Source organism: Lactuca serriola, chromosome 9 (genome assembly GCF_051521515.1).
Source record: "Lactuca serriola cultivar US96UC23 chromosome 9, Lser_US96UC23_V15, whole genome shotgun sequence".
NCBI lineage: Eukaryota > Viridiplantae > Streptophyta > Magnoliopsida > Asterales > Asteraceae > Lactuca > Lactuca serriola.
In genome coordinates, this window is record NC_136416.1 from 24,449,433 (window position 1) to 24,475,070 (window position 25,638).

Below are 25,638 nucleotides of genomic sequence, written 5' to 3' on the forward strand. Positions count from 1 at the left end.
CATTTTAAACTTTTAAATTAAGATCTTTAGGTATTTGTTTTTTTAACATCTTATTAGATTAGATTAAGTTGTTAAAAAATTACTTGATATCTCATGTATTATTGACTAAAAAATCTCAATGTTCAAAGCTTGAGTAACTTCATTTATGTCTCGTTTGTTTATATAAACAAGACTAATAAAGCACGACATATTTATTTCATTAAATTTATTTTCAGGTGAAATTCAAAAAAAAATTATATATTTCGGGTAATACCCGAATTACCCAAACCCGACCCGATACCCGAATTACCCAAATTTAGTTTGGGTAGGGTAACGGGTAATTTTTCTAACATGAAAAACCCGAATTACTCGACCCGAAACCCAAAAAAATTACCCGTTCAACACCCCTAGCTCAGGCCCCCAACGGAAAGCAGTAGACTTCTTCGTCAACCTAGTTAACGGAATGGAGATCCTGGAGAAATTCCCGATATAACTCCAATAATACCCAACTAAACCAAGGAAACTCTGAACCTCTTATGGAGATCTTGAAACCTCCCACTGCATCAAGCATCGATCTTGGCCGGATCAACTAGAATACTCTTCTGATTGACAAGGTGTCCCAGAAATTGCACCTCGCACAACCAGAACTCGCACTTGCAGAATATGACATATAGTCTCTCTCTCCTCAAAGTCTCCAAAACCTCTTGCAGATGATCCTCATGTTGATCCTTGGTCTTAGAATACCCTAAGATATCATTAATGAACATAATGATTGACCGATCCATCATCGTTCTGTAAACCCGATTCATGAGATCCATGAACATTGCTGGTGCATTGGTGATCCTAAAAGGCATCACCACAAACTCGCAATGACCATAACGAGTCCTGAAGGTCGTCTTCCAAACTCGAACCCTTATCTGATGATAACCTGACTCCAAATCAATCTTGGAGAACCAGAACACACCCGGAAGCTGGTCGAACAAATCATCAATCCTCGGAAGCGGATAACGGTTCTTCACCGTCAACTTGTTTAGCTCCAGATAATCAATCCACATCCTGTGGGAGCCATCCTTCTTCTTCACAAATAATATCGACGCTCCTTAGGATGAATTCCTTGGCCTGATAAATCCTTTGTCGAACAGCTCCTGCAATTGTGTAGAGAACTCTTTCATCTTCGGCAGCACCAACCGATAAGGTGCCTTGGATATTGGAGCCACACCTGGGATCGGAGCTATACGATACTCTAGATGCCTCTCTGGAGGTACTCCGAGCAAGTCCTCCCGGAATACATCTGCATACTCTCAAACAATTGGCACATCAACAACCATCTTCTTCTCCTCCTCTCTGGTGTCCAACACATAAGCCACAAAACCATAACAACCCTTCCTATCTCTCGCAGCCGAATAGAGCGTCGGTCCATGCTAGGAACCCTCGCCATGGATAACTAGTTATCCCTTACTTGGGGTTCGAACCCGAACTAACCGGTGCTCACAATCAATCATCTCCCCATTAGGGCTCAACCAATCCATCCCCACGATCACCTTGCTCTCGTGCAAAAGAATAGGAACCAAATCAATCGGATACCGCTTGCCAAATAACAACCCCGATGAACCCTCGATACCCGAAGTGGGAAATCATCAAAAATCTCTACCTCTAGTGGAAATCAAGATCCTCTAGAGCGTCACCGAATCGCTTACTAAGCACAAGAGACACAAATGATCGGGTTCCACCCGAATCAAACATAACTAAAGCTGGAACACCGTTCACTAGGAACGTCCCTATATAACAACAATCATTAAATCAGCATAATCATCAAAACAATAAATGAAATAGAGAGAAAATACATACCAATAACCATATCTGGTGCGGCACGAGCCTCCTTGGCTGACAGCTGGAAAGCTCGACTCCTCACAATTGGCACATTCGCCTGGCCCTGGCGGCCGTCGGTAATCCTCAATGTCACCGAAGTGGGTGCTCCAATAGCTCCTCTAGCCAAACTTGGGAAATTGGCCTTCTTGTAGCCCATCTGATTACAATGGAAGCAAATTAGATCAAATATCTGGATGGTGGTGAAATAGCAGCCGAACCCACCCATCCTATAAACCCCGTTGTACCCCTTACCGCACTTGCCACAATGGTTTTGGCCCTACTGTCCTCACGATCGTGAATCAACAACCTTGGGCGTCTTACCCGAGCCCTCTGATATCTGAGTATGGACTGGCTTCTTCTTCCTCACAGTCTCTAGATCAATCTCCTACTCGCAAGCCCGAGCGATCATATCATCCAATGTCTTGCAACTAGACATACTCATAAACTCACGAATTTCATCCTTTAGCATATCATGGTACCGATCCTTCTTCATCTCCTCGTCCTCCACATACTGCGGAACCAACAAATTCCTCTCACGGAACATGGTGGTGATCTCTGCCACGGTCTCGGTAGTCCGACGAAGGTCTTGAAACTCCCTCTCCAACTATTGAACTTCAATCACGGGCGCAAACTCAACCCTGAATCCCATAATAAAATCATCCCAATACATCCTCTCAACTGCCTCACCTCCCAAAGCATTGTCTGCCTCCTCCCACTAATCGCAGGCTCTATCCTTCAGAAGATAGGATGCAAATCTAACCTTCGACCCTCGAGGCAAAAGCTAGTCCAGAAGATGTTCCCGGTGTCCACCAACCATCGTCTTCTAGCAATAGGGTCCTTCATTCCAAATAACTCAAGAGGCCCAAAGGCATGAAACTCTCGGAACATCATAGAGCGTGCACCCACCATAGCAACCACCTCGGTGAAAAATACGCCCAGACGCTCATCCAGAATCTCCATGATACCTTACTTGATCGTACCAACGATCATAGGAGTATCCTCCAAAACGTTGCAGGTAATCTTAGACAAAATGAACTTTCGCATTTGATCATCCAATGGTCCGACTCCAGAGCCAGAACTCGATCCCTCACCAGGGCCTGAACCACCTCGAGTGAACACTATACTAAAAATAAACCATACAAACCATCAGAAAACACTCGAAGAATCTTACACCCAGCAGGTCCCTAAGTATCCTTGTGACTCCCTTGACTCGAGTACGGATACTGTGCTTCCAGTAGTACGGGCTCAATACTACCTTCCATACTTATCCGTACTTTCCTCAAGAGTCGTCCCGATTCCCCTAAGTGACTCCCTAAACAATGCATCTTCTAATGCTAACATGCTTCCTAGTTTCTCCTAGGATTCCCTTCCCACCACTCTCTGCCATCAGTTGCAGAAGAAACCCCCACTAACACCCGTTAACTACCTTACAAATTTAATTACACACAACAGACACTAGATAATTCTTCGACTGCAAGGTCTCACACTACAATGGTTAGGCTCAAACAAGAGTTGTGCAATAGAGTTAAACCTAACCTTCTAAAATTATCTAATTTTTGCAACATGTAACCAAGCATATTCGCTTGATAGTCAGCTAGCACTAGCAGTGGTTCCTAAAATTACAAAGCAAGCAACATTCGAGCATCGAGTTCTAACCAGATCACTACATAACAGGCCACCCTAACATATCATCAGTAGTCCATACAAGCATGCCGTTTTAGGGGCTCATACAATAAGCACATAAGGCCTCTCTCCTATCTTACAAATCCTGAGCAGGTCCTTAGCCCTAATCTAGCATGTTATTAATAGATTTTCATACTGAATCAAACTAACATGTGTGGGTATTTTGGTAACACTTAGTTAAGCTCGGCCGATTGCATGCATCACACCCCTTCTTTCTAGTAGTAATCATTTTAGAAAAATCATTTCTTTATGAAAAACTTACCAAATCCTCAGTTTTGGTTCAGACACACCAAAAGAGTGTGTCTGACTCCCTCAATCCAAGGCTTTGATACCAACTTGTAACATCCTAAAATCATAAGTAAAAATTTTGTTTTTAAATCAACCAAAATCCATCAAATCAAACCATCAAACTATGCCAATGTGAAAATCGTTATGAGAGTACAAATCCCAAAATCATAAAAATTGCGGAAACACGGGTGGATGCGATGCGATCTATCTAGGCCCTTCCCCTTTAAAATGGAAGTACCTGAAACATATACTTAAACCATAAGCATAAACCATAGTAAGTACCCTAAATACCACATACCATAAAACAATCATACATATCATATTGAAACATGTAACGAGTCTATTTCGCCCCTAAGTCCGTTCTGACTCTCTGGGTCCCTTCCGAATCATTGAGTCCCTTCCGACTCCTTCAGTATCTATCAACCAGTACAAGTCTATTTCACCCCTACAGTTAAGCATAGGGATGAGCAAAAGGACCGAAACGGACCGGACCCGGGAACCCGCTTCGGCCAAAATCAAGAACCGAACTGGCCCGGCGGTTCTACCGGTTCCCGGTTCCTACCGGTTCTTGTCGTATCTTCAAATGTTGGAACCAGTCCTCGAAAAATAGCATCATACGGTTCCGGTTTTTGCCGGTTCTACCAGTTCCGGTTATATCGATTCCGGTTCCTACCGGTTCCTGGTTCCAAAAATCCACAAAAATAACGTCCTGGTCCCGGCCCGACCGGTTCCAGCAGGTTTCGGTACCGGTTCCCCAGTCCATATGCTCATCCCTAGTTAAGCATACAATCATACTAGCAAGATTCACAAATGCAGTAAGCACATATATACATACATATCAGTAAGTGACACAAAGATCACTACTATCCTACATCATAATCTAGTGGGCTGGCATTGGTGCCTTCGACCCACAAGTATAGTGAGGAATAGGGATGAGCATATGGACCAGGGAACCGGTCGGGCCGGGATCGGGACGTTATTTTTGTGGATTTTTGGAACCGAGAACCGGTAGGAACCGAAACCGATATAACCGGAACCGGTAGAACCGGCAAAAACCGGAACCGTATGATGTTATTTTTCAAGGACCGGTTCCAACATTTGAAGACACGAAAAGAACCGGTAGAACCGTCGGGCCAGTTCGGTTCTTGATTTTGGTTGAAGCCGATTTCCGGGTCGGGTCCGGTTCGGGCCTGTTCGGTCCTTTTGCTCATCCCTAGTGAGGAAACACACCTCCGTCTGAAGATAGATAAATCACACTTTCGGGTTGCTGCTACCATGGATCCTCAAACTGAACATATCCAAATTAATCCTAATAAATAATCAGGATAATAACCCATAAAAAGCTCCATATTATAATCTAACATGCTAAGGACAAAAGACCATTTTACCCTTCTCTTATTTGACCTATCTAACCATGGCCCAAGCTCATAAAGACTTAAGGCCCAACAATGGCCCAAAGCCATAAAGACCTAAGGCCCAAAGATCTTTTAGTGAGTATGCTAGGCGTACCACCCCCTTAAGCTTGCCATACAAGCTCTAACAGCAAGGGGAAAACAGGGCTAAATCGTGTTAAACTGAGCATATGCTAATTTATGCCCAACGTACTTCGTTGACGACCAAAACCCATATTAAGCACTTAATGCCGTAAGTCCAAACGTCCAAATGACAGATCTTGCTATTGGGAAACGTCTTAAATGATAAATTCATCTACTTGATGCCTCTGCATGGCTCAAAGAGGCCCAACACACATTTTGAACATTCTAACTCCATAATATGAACATCAACTTTTGCATGGTTGAGCTAAATCCATCAAGATGCTATTTTTATGCATTATGGACCTCAAAAACATTAAGATCTACTATCATAAGCTCTTTGGGGTAGCTTATACTCACATGAATCAACTCAAGGGACTAAAATATGCCAAAACCCTAAACTAACTTGATTTAAGAGATAATTTAACAAGGTTGGGACGTTATACATCCAAGAAGATGATCAATGTGAATAGATTATGGATCCACAAGCTTCAAATCAACAAGTGCTTCTCCAAAGGGTTCTTTTTTCTTCAAGATGCACCAAAACACACCAAACACACAAGAGGCTCAATATTTTCTAAAAATAGGCTAGGGTTTTGTGGGAACTGCTTCGGGACAAAGGAGGTTGATCCTAGAAGAGGCCTTGAGGTTATAAAGTGCTTAAATTGAGTCTAAAACCTAAAATTTAGGGTTTGCCCCTGATTCGAGTACGCCCAGCGTACTAGGGAAAAAAAACTTGTGTCCAAGGCTCGACGAGGTACGCCCAACGTACCTCAATTACGCTCAGTGTAATGCCATCCTTTGCAAAATAATTAAACATTTAGAATTTTAAGAAATTTACCTGGGAACTGGTCGTTACACTATCGATCATCGGGTTTAGTAAGGTTGTTAATTAAGAGTAAAGGAGGTTGACATAAATGAAAAGGTTGCTCTTTAATCAAATAATACATGTATTGGTAATGAGTTCAGGATAAGAGTACCTGACACAACATATGGTTTCTCCTTGGCTTCCTATACCGTAATATGGAAGAAGCGACACTTCAATTTTCCTCCTCCCCTTTTTTCCTCTCCAACATTTCCCCAATCTAATCACGATCCACCCACTTGATCTTTAATTTTCATCTTTTGGACAATTTAGACAAATATGCACAGTCTCTCCACAATAAATAAAATAATAAAAAAAAAACATTGTTATCGGTATTAGTTTGAAACATTTAACGTTTTTAACTTCTTTTTTAATATATTAAATCATTTATTTTTCTAATTTCAATATTTACTCTGAACTTTTTAACATAATATGTTTTATTTTTTAATTTAAATATGGTGTTAAATTCAAAATATAAACTAAATGTTAATTTTTTTATTGAAAACATCCCATTTATAATTATTAATCTAATACACTTAACTGCTTTCTAAAAGAAATTCTCTTATCTCGATCTTTCTTAGAGACTAGAGTCTAAGGAAATGGAAAGTCAGGGGAATGCTACCAACTCCCTTTACTCCTACGTTGGAAAGCATATGAACTGACGTTGGGGCTCAACTTCTTTTTGTTTAGCCCATGAGGATAATTTCACTATACTTGCTCTTCTTGCCTGCTCCTTCGTCTTCCGCTTGTCACAAAAGATTATGCCTTGAAGAATGAACGACTTTAAGATCAAACTCCAGTGCGCTCCTGAAAACTAGAATGCAGCAAGTTCATTAATTTAAATATGATGTGAAATTCAAAACATAAATCATAATATTAAATAGATATATAAGAAAAATACCCTAAGTTCTTTTTTAAAAAATAGTTAAATTTAAATATAATGTTAATATAATTTCATTTTAATCTGCAACCCGTACATAAGGGCTATTGAGGTGATGTGTAATATTGACATATTTTATCGTATATTTAAAATAATCATACTAATTATTAACTCAAATTTAATAAAAACTATAGAGTTATTTTTAATAACATATATTTCTCAATATTTTCATCAAGTTAACGTATTATGTGCAACATACGGATATACTTATAGTGGAGTGTAAATTAAATATGAAGACTGAAAATTATTCAACTTTTGTATGTCCCTTCTCAAGTGTCATATCTAAGTACTCCAATTCGGCTTCAATATCCCCCAAAATGAAATATTGTATATGGAATAAAAATAGGGATTTTTTAATATGTGCCGTAAGGGCAAATATTAGAAAATCTCATAAAAATATATGTTAGATTAATGTAAACCTAACATAATGATATTAACAGTAATACCGTTCCTTTCCTAATAATGCTTCAGGTTTCCTAAGTTGAAACAATCCATTAGGAATGAGATAACTTTAGGATATCGAGGGAACCATAGAACTATTGAAAACATTTCGATTAAAAAGCATTGAATAATATAAATGTTTTTGATTGTTTCTAGAAAACTTTTGCAACTATATAAACATCAAAGAAATTATTTGGAAATTAAACAACTAATTAATCAGAATGTTCATGATAACCAATATACATATGAAGAATTGAATTATATACAACTATAAGTGTAAAAATTGTATAAGGAACCATCATTAGCATTGAAACATTAGTGAATGAAGATGATCTGACTCGGGCTACAACGTCGACCAGCAATTGTTTTGGAAGAGAACAAATGATAGCTATTCGTGATCGCAAAGTCTTTTCTTTGTAGATCTTTTGGTTCAACACAGACCATATCAAAGCAATTTGGGGATTAAGATGAAAATAGGGATGAATTTTTGTGAAGGAGATTAAGTATAACTTTAAAAAGACCGGTCTTAATATTTTCCATAATTACACTGCAAATAGCAACAACACGTAAGACGGGAAGGGTGTAAAAGACTAAAAAGCTCGTGTATGCAAGTCACATGATGGATTTTAACGGACCATGTAGACGGCAATGGATATAGGAACCAAATGTGATCGATTTGGAAACCATGGGTACGGTTGGAATTAATTTCCAACAACTTGGACCAAAAGTGCAGATAGTTGCATACCTCATGGACCATTTCTGTAATTTACTCTAATATTTGTTTCTTTAAATTTGAATTTTTCCCGTTGAAGCAAACGATTCTTGCATTGAGTTTTTTTTAAAGGATAAATCTAATTTACTTTTTAATTTCACTAATGTCCACCGCAAAGACTTAAACTTTCAATCTCAATGAATAAGAGTAACTACACATACCGTAGACTAGAAGCCTTTTGGTACGGCCATTTGTTTCCGACTATGTACAAAGACCTCAACAGCGATAACATGCAGTTTTTTCTTTAAAGGAATGCGAGAACATGTTATTCTTTTTAAAACGTTTACTTCCAATGTTTAAAGTCAACGCTGGCTTGTAAACTTCAACGAAAATTGATCTTTTGATGTATTAATATTCCTTTTTTCTTCTTAATTAAATGGTAGGTGAAGATTAGCAAAGAATCAATAAATGTAGTTTCTTAGCACTACTTAAAATTGATTGATGCATAGGTACGTGGTTGATTTGCATAAAAAATTGTTTAAATTTTCATTTTACTAATAGTTAATGGGTTGGATATGATGATAAAAAAAAAGTATATATTATGATAATGAATAACAGGTTAAAACAAGATTATTTAAAAGATTTCATGTATTTGAATATACTTCAAACACATAACAAAAAGTAAAATATATACTTTTATTAAGATAGGTACAGAACATAATATCACAAATGTCATGGGTCAACGGGGACTCTATCAAATCTTTTATTACAACTTGGACATAACAAAAAGTTTATTTGTTTGGAATCCCAGCTTCGATTCACCGACCAATTAAGAGCATAAGTTCCCATTTCATCACCTTTCTTCCTCCTCCTGGCCTCCTCTCCCTCCTCCATGGCCGACCATGTATGGCTTCTAATTCTTCTCTTATCTCTATGTACAATCTCAGTCTTAGGCAACGGTAAGCTTACTCTCATCAAATTGATTTGATGTATAAGGTATTTAATTTGTCATTATAACTTATATGTAATGCGGGATTTTTGAGATTGATAATATTTGTAGTGTTTGTGAGCATCGATTGTGGAGCTTCGGATTCTTTCACAGATGAGAACTCGATAGTTTGGAAAGGAGATGGTGACTTAATATCAAATGGTGTTACACACGTTGTGCAATCAAACTACTCTGTGTCTCATGTTATGGACACCTTGAGGGTTTTCACCACCCGTAAAAAGAACTGCTATTCTATAGAAGCAGAAGGAGGAAAAGTTTTGGTTCGTGCAAGTTTCAACTATGGGAACTATGACCAAAAGTCAAATCCTCCAATATTTGATCTACATTTTGATGGGAACTTTTGGATAACTGTAAATACTTCTCAAGTAAAAATATACGAAGCTATTTATTTTGTGAAAAGGAAAGTTATTAGCGTATGTGTGGCACAAACAAGGCCCAACAATTTTCCATTTATATCAGCTCTTGAAGTACGTAGTGTCGACTCACAAGTTAACAAATATGTCGACCCAAATTACGCCTTGTTTATGAACGCGAGGTTTGCTTATGCCACAAATGAAGCTATAAGGTATGCAACTAATATTATGTGTTTTCATTTATTTTGTAAATATTTACTTACTTTTAATATATCTAAAACAATTTCTATAACAAATTATTAAAACAATTTTTATAACAAATTACTGAAATCGTCCCTATAGTTTGGTCTCTAATATTTTTTTTTTCACTAGAACCATCCTTATAATTTTATTTTATTGCGTTGTTCGTCTCTGACCAACATAAAAAAACACTTTTGCCCTTTTTGATTTATTTTTCAATTATTTTTATTATTGGGTTTATGTTTATTAATATTAAAATAAAATAGGTTCACTCTACCACCACCTCCCTCTGCATCTCCTTCTTTCACTACCAAAAAACTAAATGTCTCCACCATTGTTGTCTTGGTGCCCAAACCACCTCACACTGTCGTCCCTACTTCTCTTTATACTTATCGGTTTCATCCTCAATATTCCATAAACCTAATACTATCCCACCCCTGACACCTTTAAACTTTGTTTTTTCTCTCTTACCAATCATTTCTTTTTCCTTAGGGCATCTCCAACCCACCCCAAACTCCATTTCTTCCCCCATTCTTCTCTAACTCTATCTCATTTTCACCTCCATTTTTGGATATATGAATAGTATTCCCCCATATGGGGGAATACTATTCATATCTCCAAAAATAGAGGTGAAGTTTGGTAGCCAATTTTAGTCTCTCTCATTTTTATTTTATACATTTCTAATTTATTTCTCGACTAATTATAATTTAAATGCAATATTTAATATTTATAATATCATGTTATATACTAATTTATATTAATTAATCATAAATATAGAGTTTAATTAGTAGAGGGGTGTGTTTGACAATATATATAAGTTATAAAAATGGAATATTCTAGGAATATACTTTTTGGGGTAAAAAATAGGTAGAAAATGGAGTAGGGTTGGAAATGAAACACTATTTACTCCATTTTTTACTCCGTTTATGGGGAAAAAATAGAGATGGGTTGGAGATGGTCTTAGACGTCTCTCAGCTTCGGTAAACACAACCCCGCGAACTAGAGCTCCCATGTAACCAAATTTTGAAATCTTGAAATGAAACCTGAACTCAAGATGAATAATATAGAACATACCCGGAAAATATATAAACCCTAAATCTAATTTCAACTCCCGTAAACAAAAAAAATCGCCCGAAAAATAAAAATTAGTCCAAAAGTGTTTTTTTGTAAACCCAGTCAACATTATTCTTCAATCTTGAACTTGTTAAACGTCAACCACGTCCCATATCTGCAGTTAATTCCGACAACAAAGAAGTCTTAAACATCAGTCACCATCCAAGAATCGAAGAAACCCATGAAGCATTTACTCCATCGTCTCCGTTCAATCCAGAATCGGAAGAACCCCAAAATCAAAATCGAAGCGTTTGACTTCATCATTGTCATTTCCAGTTATCGAAACACCCAAAATCAAGAAATACAAAGTCAACATAATGATTCTGGTGTGTATGTGTGTGTGTGTGTGTGTGAGAGAGAGAGAGAGAGAGAGAAGGCGTACCAGTTATGTTTATTCCCCTCTTTGATTTCGAGCTATATTCTTTTGTGTTGAAAAATCGATTCAATTTCGAAAATTTTATGATGAATTAATGGAGTTCTTTTGATTTTTTCGATCTCTAAATCCCCAGATGTTTCGAGCAGTCATTTTTTGAATCTGTTTCAATTTAAGATGTTCTTGTGCGTTGAAAAATCAATTCAATTTAAGATGTTCCTTTATGAATCGTTTCATCACAAAATACCTACAAACTCTAGGCATACCAGTTCTCTTTCCTCCTCCCATTACTGATTAGATAGCCCCATGCCGATTCAAGGAAAAGTCAATCCCCTTCCTTTTTATGAGTCGGCGGTCCAAATGCGGAAGTGGTGTCCGGTGAGAGAGAGAGAGTGTGAGTGAGATATATATATATATATATATATATATATATATATATGTATAGAGAGAGAGAGGGGGGGGAGAGAGAGAGAGAGAGAGAGAGAGAGGAGAGAGAGAGAGAGAGTACTGGTATCAGGGGAAGAGATTATGGAAGGACCTACATTTTTATTTTTAATAATATTCTTTATTAGGTTAATATTAAAAAAATATTAAATAAAATAGAAAAAAGAAATGGCCAAGGATAATAAAGTCTTTTCATGTTTGCGAGGGATGAAAAACGCAATAAAATAAAATTGTAGGGACGGTCCGAGTGCAAAAAAATGTTATGGGTCAAACACACAATTTTGACCAAACTACAGGAACGATTTCAGTAATTTTTTTCAATTTTTAATAGTTACAAGATAAAAATGTTGAAATAAACCAATAATGGACAAATAAGTACGTAGTAGACTAAATTGTTGATTTTCTTTTTGAAATAATGACTTAAAAAGACAATATATTTTTTCGTTTGTATATATTTGGTTATTGAGTTTTTTTTATCCACATTTGTACATTCAACTTGTTTAACCGTACACATTTAGCCCTTATTGTCGGCTACTCCAGACAAACTGAAAAAATTTATTTAATAAGGTAATATATTTCTCACTTTTTACACATTTAGTCCTTAATATTTTTGCATATTTAGACCTAAATATTTTTTATTGCAAAATAAGTCCTTGTTGTTTTTGTACACATTCAGTATTTATGACCGGTTTTTTTAGGTTTTTTTCATGTCATCCTACATGGGACAATCATTAATGAGATGTTCAAGGTTGTTGATGCTTATGGCCAACGCGACCTCAATTGCTTGGTTATATTTAACGATCATTAATCCACACTTTGGTATTTAAGTCTACTACAACTTTCGTTTAGATCACTCACGTTAAAAAGTAATATATTTTTACTTACGATCATTATATACATGTATTTTTTATGAATGTATGTATGAATATTTTTTTTATAAAATCGTAAGTAAAATGTATTACTTTTTAACGGATTAGTCTAAACGAAAATTGTAGTAGACTCAAATACAAACATGCGAATATAAATATCGTTAAAATCTGAGATCGTATGAAGAAGCTACGATGTTCAATACACAAGACCTAAGCACCAAGCATTCAAGGTTGCAGTGGTCTTAAGCATAAACAACCCCGAACACCTCATTAATTATTGTCCTATGTACAATGTCATGATAAAAACCTAAAAAATCGTTCATAAGTACTGAATACGTACAAAAATAACAAAGACTTATTTTGCAACAAAAAAATATTAAGAACTATATGTGATATATATATATATATATATATACACACACACACACACACACACAAACAACTAAATGTGTATAAAATGAGAAATATATTACTCTATTAAGTTATTTTTTTTCGGCTTACCTGAAGTAGCCGGTTATAAGGACTGAATGTGTACAGTTAAACAAGTAGAAGCGAAAAATATGGACGAAAAAAATTCAGTAACCAAATATACAAATCAAAAAGTATATTACCATTTTAAGTCATTATCCCTTTCTTTTTCCCCACACTAATTGATATTTGAACAATATTTTAACCTAGCTAGTACACAATGTTTCTAAAATAAAAGAAACAACTATATATTTAGGAAAAATATAAAAAATACGAAAGTAATGAGAGCAATGACTTGAACTTAAGACTTCCATTAAAATGAGGCTACATAAGTTTCGTTTGAAAGCCACCTTGCTATACCCTCTAGGTAAAATGTAGTATTGTTTATCATATTTTTGTATAGTGAACTAATAGATGCAAACTATTGTTTATTTTAAGGTTTCCAGCAGACACTTATGATCGAATATGGCTTCCTATGCTTGGTGGTGGTTCACTACTAAACTTGAAATCCGATGCATCTGTCATCAATGTCGATGTGCCCAATAATCCTCCTCAAGAGGTCCTAAAACATGCCATCATAGCACCAAACACAAGCCAAATGATAACCCTAGGACTACCTACCATTGATTACCCCATTCGTTATCCTCTCTACATCAATTGGTATTTCTCAGAAATTCAAGAAGTCAATTCTACAAATATACGAGCTTTCAGGGTTTTGGAAAACAGGTTACCCTTCTCACTCCCGATTGTACCTCCTTTCGGAAATGTATCTGTCTATTTCATTAGTAATCTTACAGTCACCCCGAACACTAACTTCTCAATAAACCCTCTCGGTGATACCACACTTCCCCCTCTTATAAATGCTATCGAGGTTTACTCTATTAGTGATGCACTAACTAATGGAACCAACAACAATGATGGTACATTTTCTAATATGTATATTTTTAATAAAATTTTTAACTTTCAATTTATATCAGATATTTTTTTTTCTTTTTGCTTAATGTAGTTGAAGGTTTGGTTTCTCTCCAAAACGCATTTGACGTTTTGCAAGAATGGGGCGGAGATCCTTGTCTCCCGGCACCATATTCATGGGAATGGATAAATTGCAACGATGACTCCACACCTCGTGTGACATCATTGTAAACTTCATATCTCTTTGGAATTTTGGATGTAATTTAAGTATTTTTAAATTTTCTATTTGATGTATATATATTTTTTTTTACAGAAATCTTACTGGTTTCAACCTCTCTGGGCCACTTCCAGACTTTAGCAACATGGATGCTCTTCAGATAATGTGAGTTTAGAAATTAATTAATTGTTTTCAATATTTAATTTATTACCCTATGTTTATTGAATTAATTTTACTTTTATTATGTAGAGATTTTCATAATAATAGCTTGACCGGTCCAATTCCTGGTTTTATTGGCAAATTGCGAAATCTCAAGCAGCTGTGAGTTTTATTTCCTATTTTTTGTGGTTTTTGTATATAAAATTATAGTATTATAGTAAACTCTAATATTAAAAAGTAAAACATTTTTGTTATTTTCTATTTTCAATAATAACTTTTCTAATTTTTAATGAATTCAACTTTTTTTAGGTATTTGGCAGATAATCAGTTTAGTGGATCCATCCCAAGATCACTATCAACAAATTCCAATTTAAATCTTTCGTAAGTTTTTTTAATCAATTCTTAATTTCTCTTAATCGTTTTTAATATATTTTTTCTGTCAAGTATTTCACAGACTTACAGAAAACCCCTTGTTATGTACGAATGATAAGTCATGCCCCAGGAACAACAAAAATAAAAAGCAAACCAGCAAATTACCAGTAATACTCGGAATCACTATTCCGGTATTCTTCATTGTTGCAATTATCATTGGCTTTTTGGTCATAAGGCATAATAGACGTATACCACATACAGGTCGGATTATTGATACACCAATTTGTTTATAATGGTCTTTTTGTGGCGTATTAAATTGGATCACTCTTGTGTTTATTATGCATCTTTACATAGCTTGCATCTCAACATATGCAACTTTATAGTCACGTTTCTTCGGGTATTTTTGCTTAGTTTTGTAATGAATATTTCAGGTGATATGAGTCAAAATATAAATGGTCCAAGTAATACAAGAGGAACTATGCCCAATGGTAACGTTGATGACGAAGGTGCCAATGAGTTAAGGGGAAACAAGGAAGAACGGTTTTATGCTTCACCTTCGCCATTACTCGCCGAAGGTTAATGTAATAGTTGAGTAATGTGAACCCCAATGAGACTAATCTATATCTTAAAAACCATTCTTTGTAAAAAGATTGTTTTATTTTTTTGGAATCAATTTATATAAAAATGTTGTGTGTTAGTGTTTCGGGTATTCTTGTATACTTATGAGGTTCTCTTTTGTAATTATTTGTACTTAGATGGTTTCCATATTTAGTCCTCATTAGCTAGGTTAATACATATTATATTGTATTGTAATTACTTTGTATGCTCTTCTTCTTCAAGAGAATACGAACAACAACTTCAACCTTTTGGCCACATTGATTATTGTTTTTCTCTCGTCCGAATACCATATATGGGGCTAACATAGTATTAGAGATTAAGGAATCATCTTTAGACCTACATATCGATCATTCTCCTTAATCAAGAACCTCCCTAGTAATTCTTCTTATTAGAGTCACTCGCCTATAAAAACAACACACTTCAACCTTGGGTCCCTCCAATATGTTAGGATTCATTCTTGAGTCTCTTTGATATCAATCAAGGTTGTCCTTGACTTCTTAATCGGAATCTGCAACTCGTCCCACTATATAGACACGTAACTTTAACATAGCATAGTTATGTTGAGCAACCAAATCCTTATGGTCCCACATCAGACTGTTATACATACTAGCCTAATCATTATGGTCCATAATCAGACCACTATGATACTTTGTACTTTATAATCATGACTATTTCAACTTTTATTTCGTACAATTCTTATTAGCATCGCACCATGAATAACATATCGATCCAAACATGCCTCGTATATTTCAATGCAACAAACACATCCAATCCCTATATCTTTATGTAACATTTGTAATTAGAAAGAAAGAGTTTATGCCTTTATAAAGAGTAAATATTCAATAAAATGATTCACTTTTGAATAATTAAATTTTCTAAAATTGAAATTTTAAACATGTAAGGGTTAATTTACTATTCAAATTAATTAAAAAAAAAGAGTTTAACAGTGTTTAAATGAACTAAAAAGAGATTAACTGAAGTATAGATTAATAAAAAGAAATTTAAATTATTTATTATTAATTAACAAATATATAAGATGGAAGGGTTTATTTGAAAATTAAATTGTATATGGTGAAAATTGTCAAAAGCATAAATGTAATTGCAAAATAAATTAATTAAAATAACTAAATATTAGTTTATAATGTAACCAACCACTTGAATTAAATAACATCAGTCATGCCATGTTATGAACATGCATATTATGCCTCTCTATGGTCTTTACTTTGTGAACAGATCAACTGGACATTATTCTAATGATGCTTATTTCACAAATTCCAAATTCTTGTCACCATCTAAAATGTACTGGAATTCCAACATAACATGTATTGACCTTCTGTGATGTCGAGGCTTCAAATTCACAGAGACTGAGCCAATGATATTACAGAATGTTCCATTGGAACTTTGTTACTAGAAACAATTCCATGGTAATGAAGTTTCAAATTCAATGTGCACTCCTTGAACACTTCTCTTGCATTAAAGTTTCCAATTCACATGTAGAGTTAACAATCAACTCTTATTATGGAAACTTTTCCATATTCCCATATAACCATCAATTTTAACCAAGAATCATCTCAATATAAAACATGTCACTATTATAACATCGTGTTTTGAGATACTTTCATTTTGGCCTTTATATTAAGATTTATTGCATTTTGGTCCTTATAATGTAAGACTTGTAGATAGGATGGGTTGTTATTGCCACTTTTGGATTGTTGGGGCAGAGCCACGTACACTGGGCGTAAGCTTTGTGTACACACGGCGTACGCGGTGAAGTCCCAAATCCTAATCTTTAGGGTTTAGACCCACCCTATTTATTCATCATTAACTCCCTACCTTGGCTCCTTCCATCAACCTCCATCATTTCAAACATCCTTGCAACCCTAATCCACCTTGTGTAGCATTTCTAAGCTTGTGTGTGTGTGTGTTTTGTGCCTTTGAATAAAAAGAAGAAGGAAGGAAGTAGAGACCATATTGGAGGAGTAAAGCACTTTAGATCCAGAAACACACCCTCATTTGGCATCACTTGGAGGTATAAAGTTATGAACTTGGTAAAGTTTCATTTAGATCTTGTTTTGGGCTTTATTTTAGGCTCTTTTTGTCCCAAATGTGGTGTTTCTTGAGCATAGCATGTTCTTGACCCAATAACTCGTCCTTTCAGACCTTTGGAGGGGTCTTAAGTCATAAAAGCATAGCATTGGGGGTTAATTTCACTCCATGCATTCCTTAAAGGGTCTTAAAGCATTAAGATGTTGAGTTAAGCACTTAATAGGCATGCAAAGTCATAAAGTTGGAAATTTTATGACTCCTAGCAGTATTTTGGCCTTGGATCTAAAAGATGGATGTGAGAACTTAAGGCATTAAGCTCTTAATGGAGGTTTGAGAGGTCTGGGCATACGTGTAACGCCCGTAGATCAGGGCTAGTCAATTTAGAGACGATAAGCGTCCAAATGACTTTTTGATAAAAGATTATTTAGAATGAATAATCTTAACTAAGTTGTAGTATATGTTACAAGGATTCCGTACATATAAAGAACGCCGAAATCCGAGTTATAACGAATAAGTTATGACCTGTCGAAGTTTCGTGACAGAACCGGCACGACACAACGCGACGTAAAGACGTTAGAGCGATATTTAGCCTTAGCAATCTAAATGAAAGTCGTAGAATACATTAAACCGTGAGCGTGCATAAAAAGAACGTCCAATTCTGACTTCGTATGAGGAAGTTATGATTTTTCTAAGTTTCGACTTAGCAGTATGCAGCCCAAATACTCGATTTGAGACCAAGCAGTTTTTTAGCCAAAACAATCTAAACGAGTGTCACACCCCAAAACCAAGAACGGCGGAAACGTTCTGGGGCGGAGGACGTCATGTATAATATCAACAACAGTGTAAAGTAGTAAACAAGCAACAACATCATCCATTGCATTAATAAAATAATTATTATACAAATATGTTCTGTCAAATTTTGATAAACACTAAAGCATAAATCAAAATGAAAGATAAGTCTTGAACAAGCTCCATCTTCCTTTCTCCTTGCATCGGTACCTGTCTATGATGACCTGAGGATACAAGTAATTTTGAAAGCGAGTATCAGCTTTGAAGCTGGTGAGATCATAAGCATTTAGTGTCTTAATTTGTATGTAAGTATTTGTAAGTGTATATGAACTGTAAGTGTTTGAAAAACCCTAGAATCCCTATGATTCTTTCTAGTATAATGAAGGTGTCTTCTACCAAGACCTAACTGTTCTGTATGTGTGTCTCTTGTAAGAGTATGTATTTTCCAAAATATAACTATCATTATCCAAAAATATAGTTTGTACATTAATGTTTAAGTGAGGTTATCACTAAAAATATGTAATGGGGAAATTAATGTAGTACTGAAACGTAGCTCTAAAAGGACTACTATCGTACTAACTACCTTAAACCGGATTTTAGGCTAAGGCATTATGTGATAAATTGTACCATACTATCGACTGGTAACAACGACATACGAATGGTCGTAATAAGAAATGACGTTTGGCACCCGCAGATCTGCAGATCCCACTGTAGCTAGCAGTAAGGTGTAGGATAGTCAATCCAGTATAGATCTATACACAAACTCATACTATAGACTGGTTACATCGACATAAGAATGGTCGAAATTAATGTATGACGTTTGGCACCCGCAGACCTACAGGTCCCGCTGTAGCTAGCAGCAAGGTGTAGGATAGTCAATCCATTATAGAATCTATACGAAAACTCACGCTCTCCCTTCAAGAGACTCTGGCTACAACTCGGGCCATGTCATTTAAGTCATGCTCCGATTTAAATCACAGTAATTAACGTATTCTAGTATATGTAATGTAATGAACTGTTCTAGCTGTAATGTACGTGCTCTCTACCTAGCAAGTATAGTAATGTAATCGTTCTAGTATCGTTGTATCTGTTCTCGTCCTAGTATAGGTGTATATGTAATGTACAATAATGTTCTAGAAAGTATTGACTCATGAATGGACTGACTCATTGTATGATATTGCGTTCTAGTAATTGTTCTAGTATCTTCCTAAACTACCCATATGGTAGTTTACTAGTAATATATCTGGTACGTATGGTCATGGATGTATACCCTTGCTACCCAAGGGCATGGGATGAACTGGAAGGATCTTTTATGACTATATATGTACACATGATATATAACTAATGTTTAAATGACCTTCGGACGAGTACCTAATATCCCACCAGACCACATCTCAAGCGCGAAAAGGAAATATGATGGATAGCCTTCCTAAGTCTTTTAAACATTTCTTATATAACTATACATATAGAGGCATGCAATTTATAATACAATAAAAGCATAAATAAGTTTTTTAAGACATTTGAAACGGAAATATTATTTTAAGAAAAGATCGACTTGATGTCAATTTATAAAACAATTTGAAGGCATAAGTATGATAAAACAGTTTTGAGTATAAGGAAACATTTGTTTGAAACACAGTTGTAAATAAGTTTGAAAGGTAATGTACAGAGTAAGATGTACAGTGTAATAAGTAGTTTAAAACATATAAAATGTTTATAAAAATCATTTGAAGGAAACCGTTTGGTAAAACGGCTAATGAGTAGCCAAATCTTTTGAATGTTGTATATTAATCACATGTGATTGATATAATAACTAGCATGAATATACTTGTATCCCCCCCCCATAAAACATTTAAAAGTAGTTTAAAACATTAGTTAAGGGGTATGAACTCACCTGCAGTAAGTGACTGGAATTGAACGGACTGTTATCGTACGGAAGGATCGGACAAGTGCTTGGTGTCAAGTGAAGACTTAGACACACACAAAGATCCTAATTACATATGAAAACATATGTATATAAATAATTAGTGATTAAAACACTAATTATACAAGTAATAGCATTTAAGCGCGAGGAAAACACTTTTGGTCAAGTGCTAGGAGGCTAATGGGTTGCAACAAAGGAGTGCAATGCCCCTAATGGAAGTTTATGGTCAAATGACCATATTCATTGGAGTTTACGGCCCAGGGGAGTAAGCTCCTGGCCGTAAACTCTCAACCAAGGCCTAAATGGAGCTTATAATTATCACAACTCTATTGGGGAATTGTTTCAAGGCTTAAACAAGTTTTTGGGTACCATATTGACTCCTTTGAGGAGTTTACGGCCCATAGACCATATTCCCTTGGAGTTTACGGCCGTAAACTCCCTTGGGAGGGTTCTTATGGTGTTTTCAAGTCTCAAACATTTCTAGGAACTAAACTAGGCTTTGGTACTTGTCTTTAGAAGAGTTTATGGCACATTTGGCACCATTTTTATGGAGTTTACGGCCCTAGAACCTTTTGGGCCGTAAACTCCCTCACTCATGGGGTTCTAAGTGTTTTAACTAGTCCATAACTCATTTAGGTACATGCCCAAATTGTTTCTTGGCTCAAGGAAGGATTTAGGGTGTCCTTTGACCCCTTAATAGGAGTTTACGGCCCAAGAACCACTCTTGGTCGTAAACTCTTCAAAACTTGTGCTTTTCTTATGTTTTCTAGGTATTAAACCTTTAGGGTATTTGTCTAAAATAGAGTCCAAGCCTTAGGTAGTGTTTCAAAGCAATTTGGCACCTAAAACATGGAGTTTACGGCCTAAGAAGCTCCTTGGCTGTAAACTCCCTTCTAACCATGATTCCTAATTGTTTTGTGGTATAAAGCATGAATTGGAGGCTCCTAGTTCGAGTTCTAAAGCTTTGAGGGTCATTTGAACCCTTAAGGACCTTAAAATGGAGTTTACTCCCCAAGAACGTTCTTGGGCGGTAAACTCCTGTATCTCTTACATTTGACTTACAATCTATGTTAATAGGCATAAAACAAGCATTAAAACACAACTAGAGAAGTGTACTCACGATTTGGGATAAAAACCCGAAGATCCGTGAGAGAGAATTTGGCTTTTCTCTAATTGGAATTCAACTAATGAACCAATTTGGTTCAGAATTCTATTTATAGTCCTGAGATTTTTGGCAGAAAATATTTCTATTCTCGGAATGAATTCTAATGTCCTAGAGTATTGGAATTACAGTGTTGCACAAAACCCTAGTGCATCCACTCTCCTAATATCTCCTTAGGTGTAAAACCCTGAAAACTGCCAAACTTATACTCGAAGTCTGAGTTTACATTGTAACTGATTTACATCTATTGGCTTGATATGGTTTGTTCAGAATAGAAATTTCGGGTTGTCACAACGAGAATCGAAGATCTCGTTAATTGTAGTGAAACGATAAAAAGATAGGCGAAAACGGACTTCGGATGAAGAAGTTATCAATTTATAACGGAGTTTTCCTGTCCCGGCCTACTAAAAATAAATAATAAAAATAAAGTCAAAATTAGCCGACGGAGTCTAAACGAAAGTTGTAGAGCGTAGTCTCACCTACGCGGGGATATAAAGAACGTCAAAAACGGAGTTCGTATGAGGAAGATATGGATTTTTGAAGTTTATTAAATATTTTCGATATTAAATTTAAATATAAATTTTCGATATTATCCAAGGGGGGAGTCACCGGGCTTATCCAGGTTACGCCCAGCGTAACCTAAGATTACGCCCAACGTAAATCGTGAATCCAGACCCTATAAAAGGGAGTCGAGTGCAGCCGATTCATTTGCTAATTTCTCTTCTTTCTCTCGCGTTTTTGCATCGTTTTTCGTGCAAGAATTATCCCGAAGCCCCGAAGCAAGTCCCGAGGCCCCGAAGATCCCGAGAAGTGAAATTCCCGAGCCGAAGCTCTGCCCGCGAGGAGCCCGGTTTTTGTGAAGATCTTCCAGATCTACCGAAGAATACTACTTTTACAAGCCGTAGTGTTGTCCGATCATCTTCTGATCAAGTGAGTGTATAACTACTTTCTTCTAACACATAAATATAAAGTATTAGCTATGAAATACGTGCTATGTGTTATATATTATTTGTCTATTTGAGATGGGCTTGGAATTGATGTTTTTATATGGGTGTTAAATGATTTAAATTGTGCTTGTATTTTATATCTACAAAAATGTTGGATAGAACATGGGTAGATGGAATAGTTGGTGACGATGCGACTTCGTGCCTATTAAGTAAAGCTTTGGTGACGATGCGACTTTGTGCCTATTAAGTAAAGCTTTGGTGTTGATGCGACTTCGTGCCTATTAAGTAAAGCTTTGGTGACGATGCGACTTTGTGCCTATTGAGTAAGCTTTGGTGACGATGCGACTTCGTGCCTGTTTGATAAACCTTGGTGATGATGTGACTTCGTGTCTGTTGTGTAAACATTGGTGACTATGAGACGTAGTGCCTATTGTATGAACCCTGGTGACTATGTGACGTAGTGACTGTTGTATAAATCATGGTAGTAAATGGACCTTGTGCCAATTCCTTAGGAATGAATGAATGAAGGATAATGGATTCTTAGGGTAAACCTTTGAGAAAAAAAAAGGAGATATGGGGATGGGTATTTGGGTTGATTGCTTGATAATTGGATATAATAAATGTATTATTGTAGGTTGAAAAACCTATATGCTCACCAGGCTCCCAAGCCTGACCCACTCAGTTTTCTTTGCATTACAGGTAATGGCACAAGGGTATAAGTTGATGGACTTGACGAAAGATTTTGGATTATAGATCAGTAGTTATAAATAACTGTTGTAAGGTTTATTTTATATTGTTTATGCTTTTGGTTTGTATCGAACATGACATCCCGAGGTTTTATTATTTAATAAAAATACATTCTCTTTGAGAAATGTTTTGATAAATGGCTATCATATTTTTGTTTTTGGGAACAAATTCCGCAATAGTTTTCTTTAAACGATTACTCTGATTTAAAAAAAATAAAGCATAAACAATTCGGTCTTTTCTGGCCGTGAAATTTGGGGATGTCACAGTTGGTATCAGAGCATTAGTTTAAGCGAACTAGGAATTTGTAGGATTTCTAGACTTAAACTTAGAATGCTAAGCGATGATTGTGAGATGAGTGTCTACCATATTTTAAGACATGAGCACTAGTATATTTTAAGAAAATTGCCTAAAATGCTATTATGTGCTAATTGTTATATGTTTGCCATATATGATATTATTTGTTCGGATCTATGGTCTGTTGCCGACCGGATCTGGAAACCTTATGTGTTTAGGATTCTAAGCGTGCGTCTACGATATTAGAACTAGCATGTAAACGTTTCAGAGTGATAAGGATGATTTGAATATCTATCGTGAATAAGGATTTAATTTCACCTTATTCGGTGTATAGATCAAAAATGGTGAGAACAAGGAGTGGAGTTGGAAATGCTGATGAAAACAGGAATCAAATACCAGTAATTGAACAAATACCTGTTGTAGCAGCAACGCCTGAACCAATGACAATGGCCGGAGTTCAAGTGATGATCCAAGCAATGTTGGATCATCAGATGGAAGAAACCAGACGTCTGATTAGGCAGAATCACGAAGAATTGTCAATTCAAGTTGAAGAGCCCAAAGTAAATGGAGGGCAGTCTGAAGGAGGAAACTACAATGGGACCGTTGGTCAAGCCAACCCACCAATAGTTCGCCAAAACAACTAGGATGGAGGAAATGACGGACGTGGATGCAAGTATAATGATTTCATGGCATCCAAACCACCGTGTCTTTCTGGGAGCCCGACACCGGTGCAAGTCATGGACTGGATCTCCGAGATGGAGACAATGTTCGAAAGTTGCGAGTGTAGCAACAGACAGAAGACCGCTCTTGCAATTCCTCTGTTAAAATCTGGAGTACTGAGCTGGTGGAAGTTACTAGCTGGTTCGATGCCCAAGGGGGAAGCTAGCAAGATGTCTTGGGAAGAGTTTGTGGTACAACTGGAAATGCAATACTGCTCTGAGTAGGATCTTCTGGAAATCAACAATGAGTTCTAGAATCTGAAGAAGGGAAAATTAAGAGACACTGAGTACGCTACAAGATTTACGGAGAAGATGAAGCTTATTCCATACCTAATTCCAACGGAACTTTCCAAAGGTCAACAAGTTTGCCAATGGATTACCAGCGGTCTTTGGTCCGATAGTCAAACAAGCAACCACTCTGAAAGCCGCCATCTGGGCAGCCAAAAATGTTGAGACCCAAATAAAAGAAAAGGTTATGGAGAGAGCTGAAGTCGGAGAGAAAAGGAAACACGAAGGATCTTCAATGATCAACAAAGAAACAAAATTCTCGAAATCTGGAGGAAGAGATGAAGCTAAGTGGTGTGAGAAGTGTAAAAAGAAACACTTCGGGAAGTGTAACTAGGAGACGACCTGCTACAAATGTGGGAAGACAGGGCATTTTGCCAACAAATGCGCAGCTAACAAAAAGGCGTGCTACGGATGTAACGAAGAAGGGTATGTTTCTAGAGACTGCCCAAAGAAAAACGCACCGCCACAGCCAAGGGCATTCCACATGTTCCTCGACGAAGCAGAAAACTATGGGAGGATTAAAAGATGAAGACTTCATATTAATATATAAAGTCTGTATCAGGAAACATAGCCTGCTAGAGGCATAGTATAGGGTGAACTTGAACTTTTGTGTAATAGTTTCAAAATTTTAAATATAAACCCTGGTTTTGTTATCTGATGTGTTGAATGATTATATGATTTATGTATGGTGACTTGGTTAACTACGAGACAATACTTGGGACGAGTATGAGTAGGTGTGAATAGTAGTAGAGATCTATACTACCGGAAGCACAGGACTCACACTTGGATCATGGGAAGTCGCAAGGTTACCAAGAAGCTAGTAATTGATTCCGTTTTATTCAAGTATGTCATTACCATTGTTTCGGTAATGACTAGTAAGATAGTTGTTATTTCGACCCTAGTGGTCATATCAATTGAGTCCGACTATGATGAGAGGTCATCGGGACACAACCCATTGGTTAGTTACAATAGATAAATGAATGTATTTATCCTAAGAAGAAGAAGGAGTCCACAATAAGGATTTACTTTGTAACTTGAAGGTTACGATTGAAAGTCCAACATAGTATGAAAAGCAGATGAAAGATTAAGCATCAAGGTTATTAATAAGGATGGAAATTTAACTTAAGGACTGTTTCGTTGATGATTCCGGGACGTAATCATCCTAAGGGGGAGATAATTGTAACGCCTGTAGATCAGGGCTAGTCAATTTGGAGACGATAAGCGTCAAAAATGACTTTTTCATAAAAGATTATTTAGAATGAATAA

The 25,638-nt window shown here is 36.3% G+C and overlaps 1 protein-coding gene across 2 annotated transcripts; it reads left to right on the forward strand.

Annotated features, from left to right (window-relative positions):
* Positions 1–9,123: 9,123 nt before the first annotated feature.
* Positions 9,124–15,579, forward strand: LOC145073327 (putative LRR receptor-like serine/threonine-protein kinase At1g51880). 2 transcript variants are annotated; one of them, XM_079019876.1, is made up of 9 exons: positions 9,124–9,268; positions 9,370–9,883; positions 13,617–14,098; positions 14,185–14,317; positions 14,404–14,472; positions 14,557–14,628; positions 14,776–14,847; positions 14,921–15,099; positions 15,270–15,579. In XM_079019876.1, the coding sequence occupies exons 1-9, from the start codon at positions 9,202–9,204 to the stop codon at positions 15,416–15,418; spliced, it is 1,737 nt and encodes a 578-aa protein (XP_078876002.1). In that variant the 5' UTR covers positions 9,124–9,201; the 3' UTR covers positions 15,419–15,579. The 2 variants fall into 2 exon arrangements, with proteins under 2 accessions (XP_078876002.1, XP_078876003.1); XM_079019877.1 differs by lacking the exon at positions 14,921–15,099 and having other exon boundaries at positions 15,270–15,360.
* Positions 15,580–25,638: the final 10,059 nt, after the last annotated feature.

Bases quoted from the DNA above. Each gene is read 5' to 3' on its own strand.
- LOC145073327 (XM_079019876.1), top strand. From the start codon at position 9,202: ATGGCCGACCATGTATGGCTTCTAATTCTTCTCTTATCTCTATGTACA. The intron at 14,318-14,403 runs GTAAACTTCATA...TTTTTTTTACAG, and splicing joins ACACCTCGTGTGACATCATT to AAATCTTACTGGTTTCAACC. The intron at 14,629-14,775 runs GTGAGTTTTATT...AACTTTTTTTAG, and splicing joins TTGCGAAATCTCAAGCAGCT to GTATTTGGCAGATAATCAGT.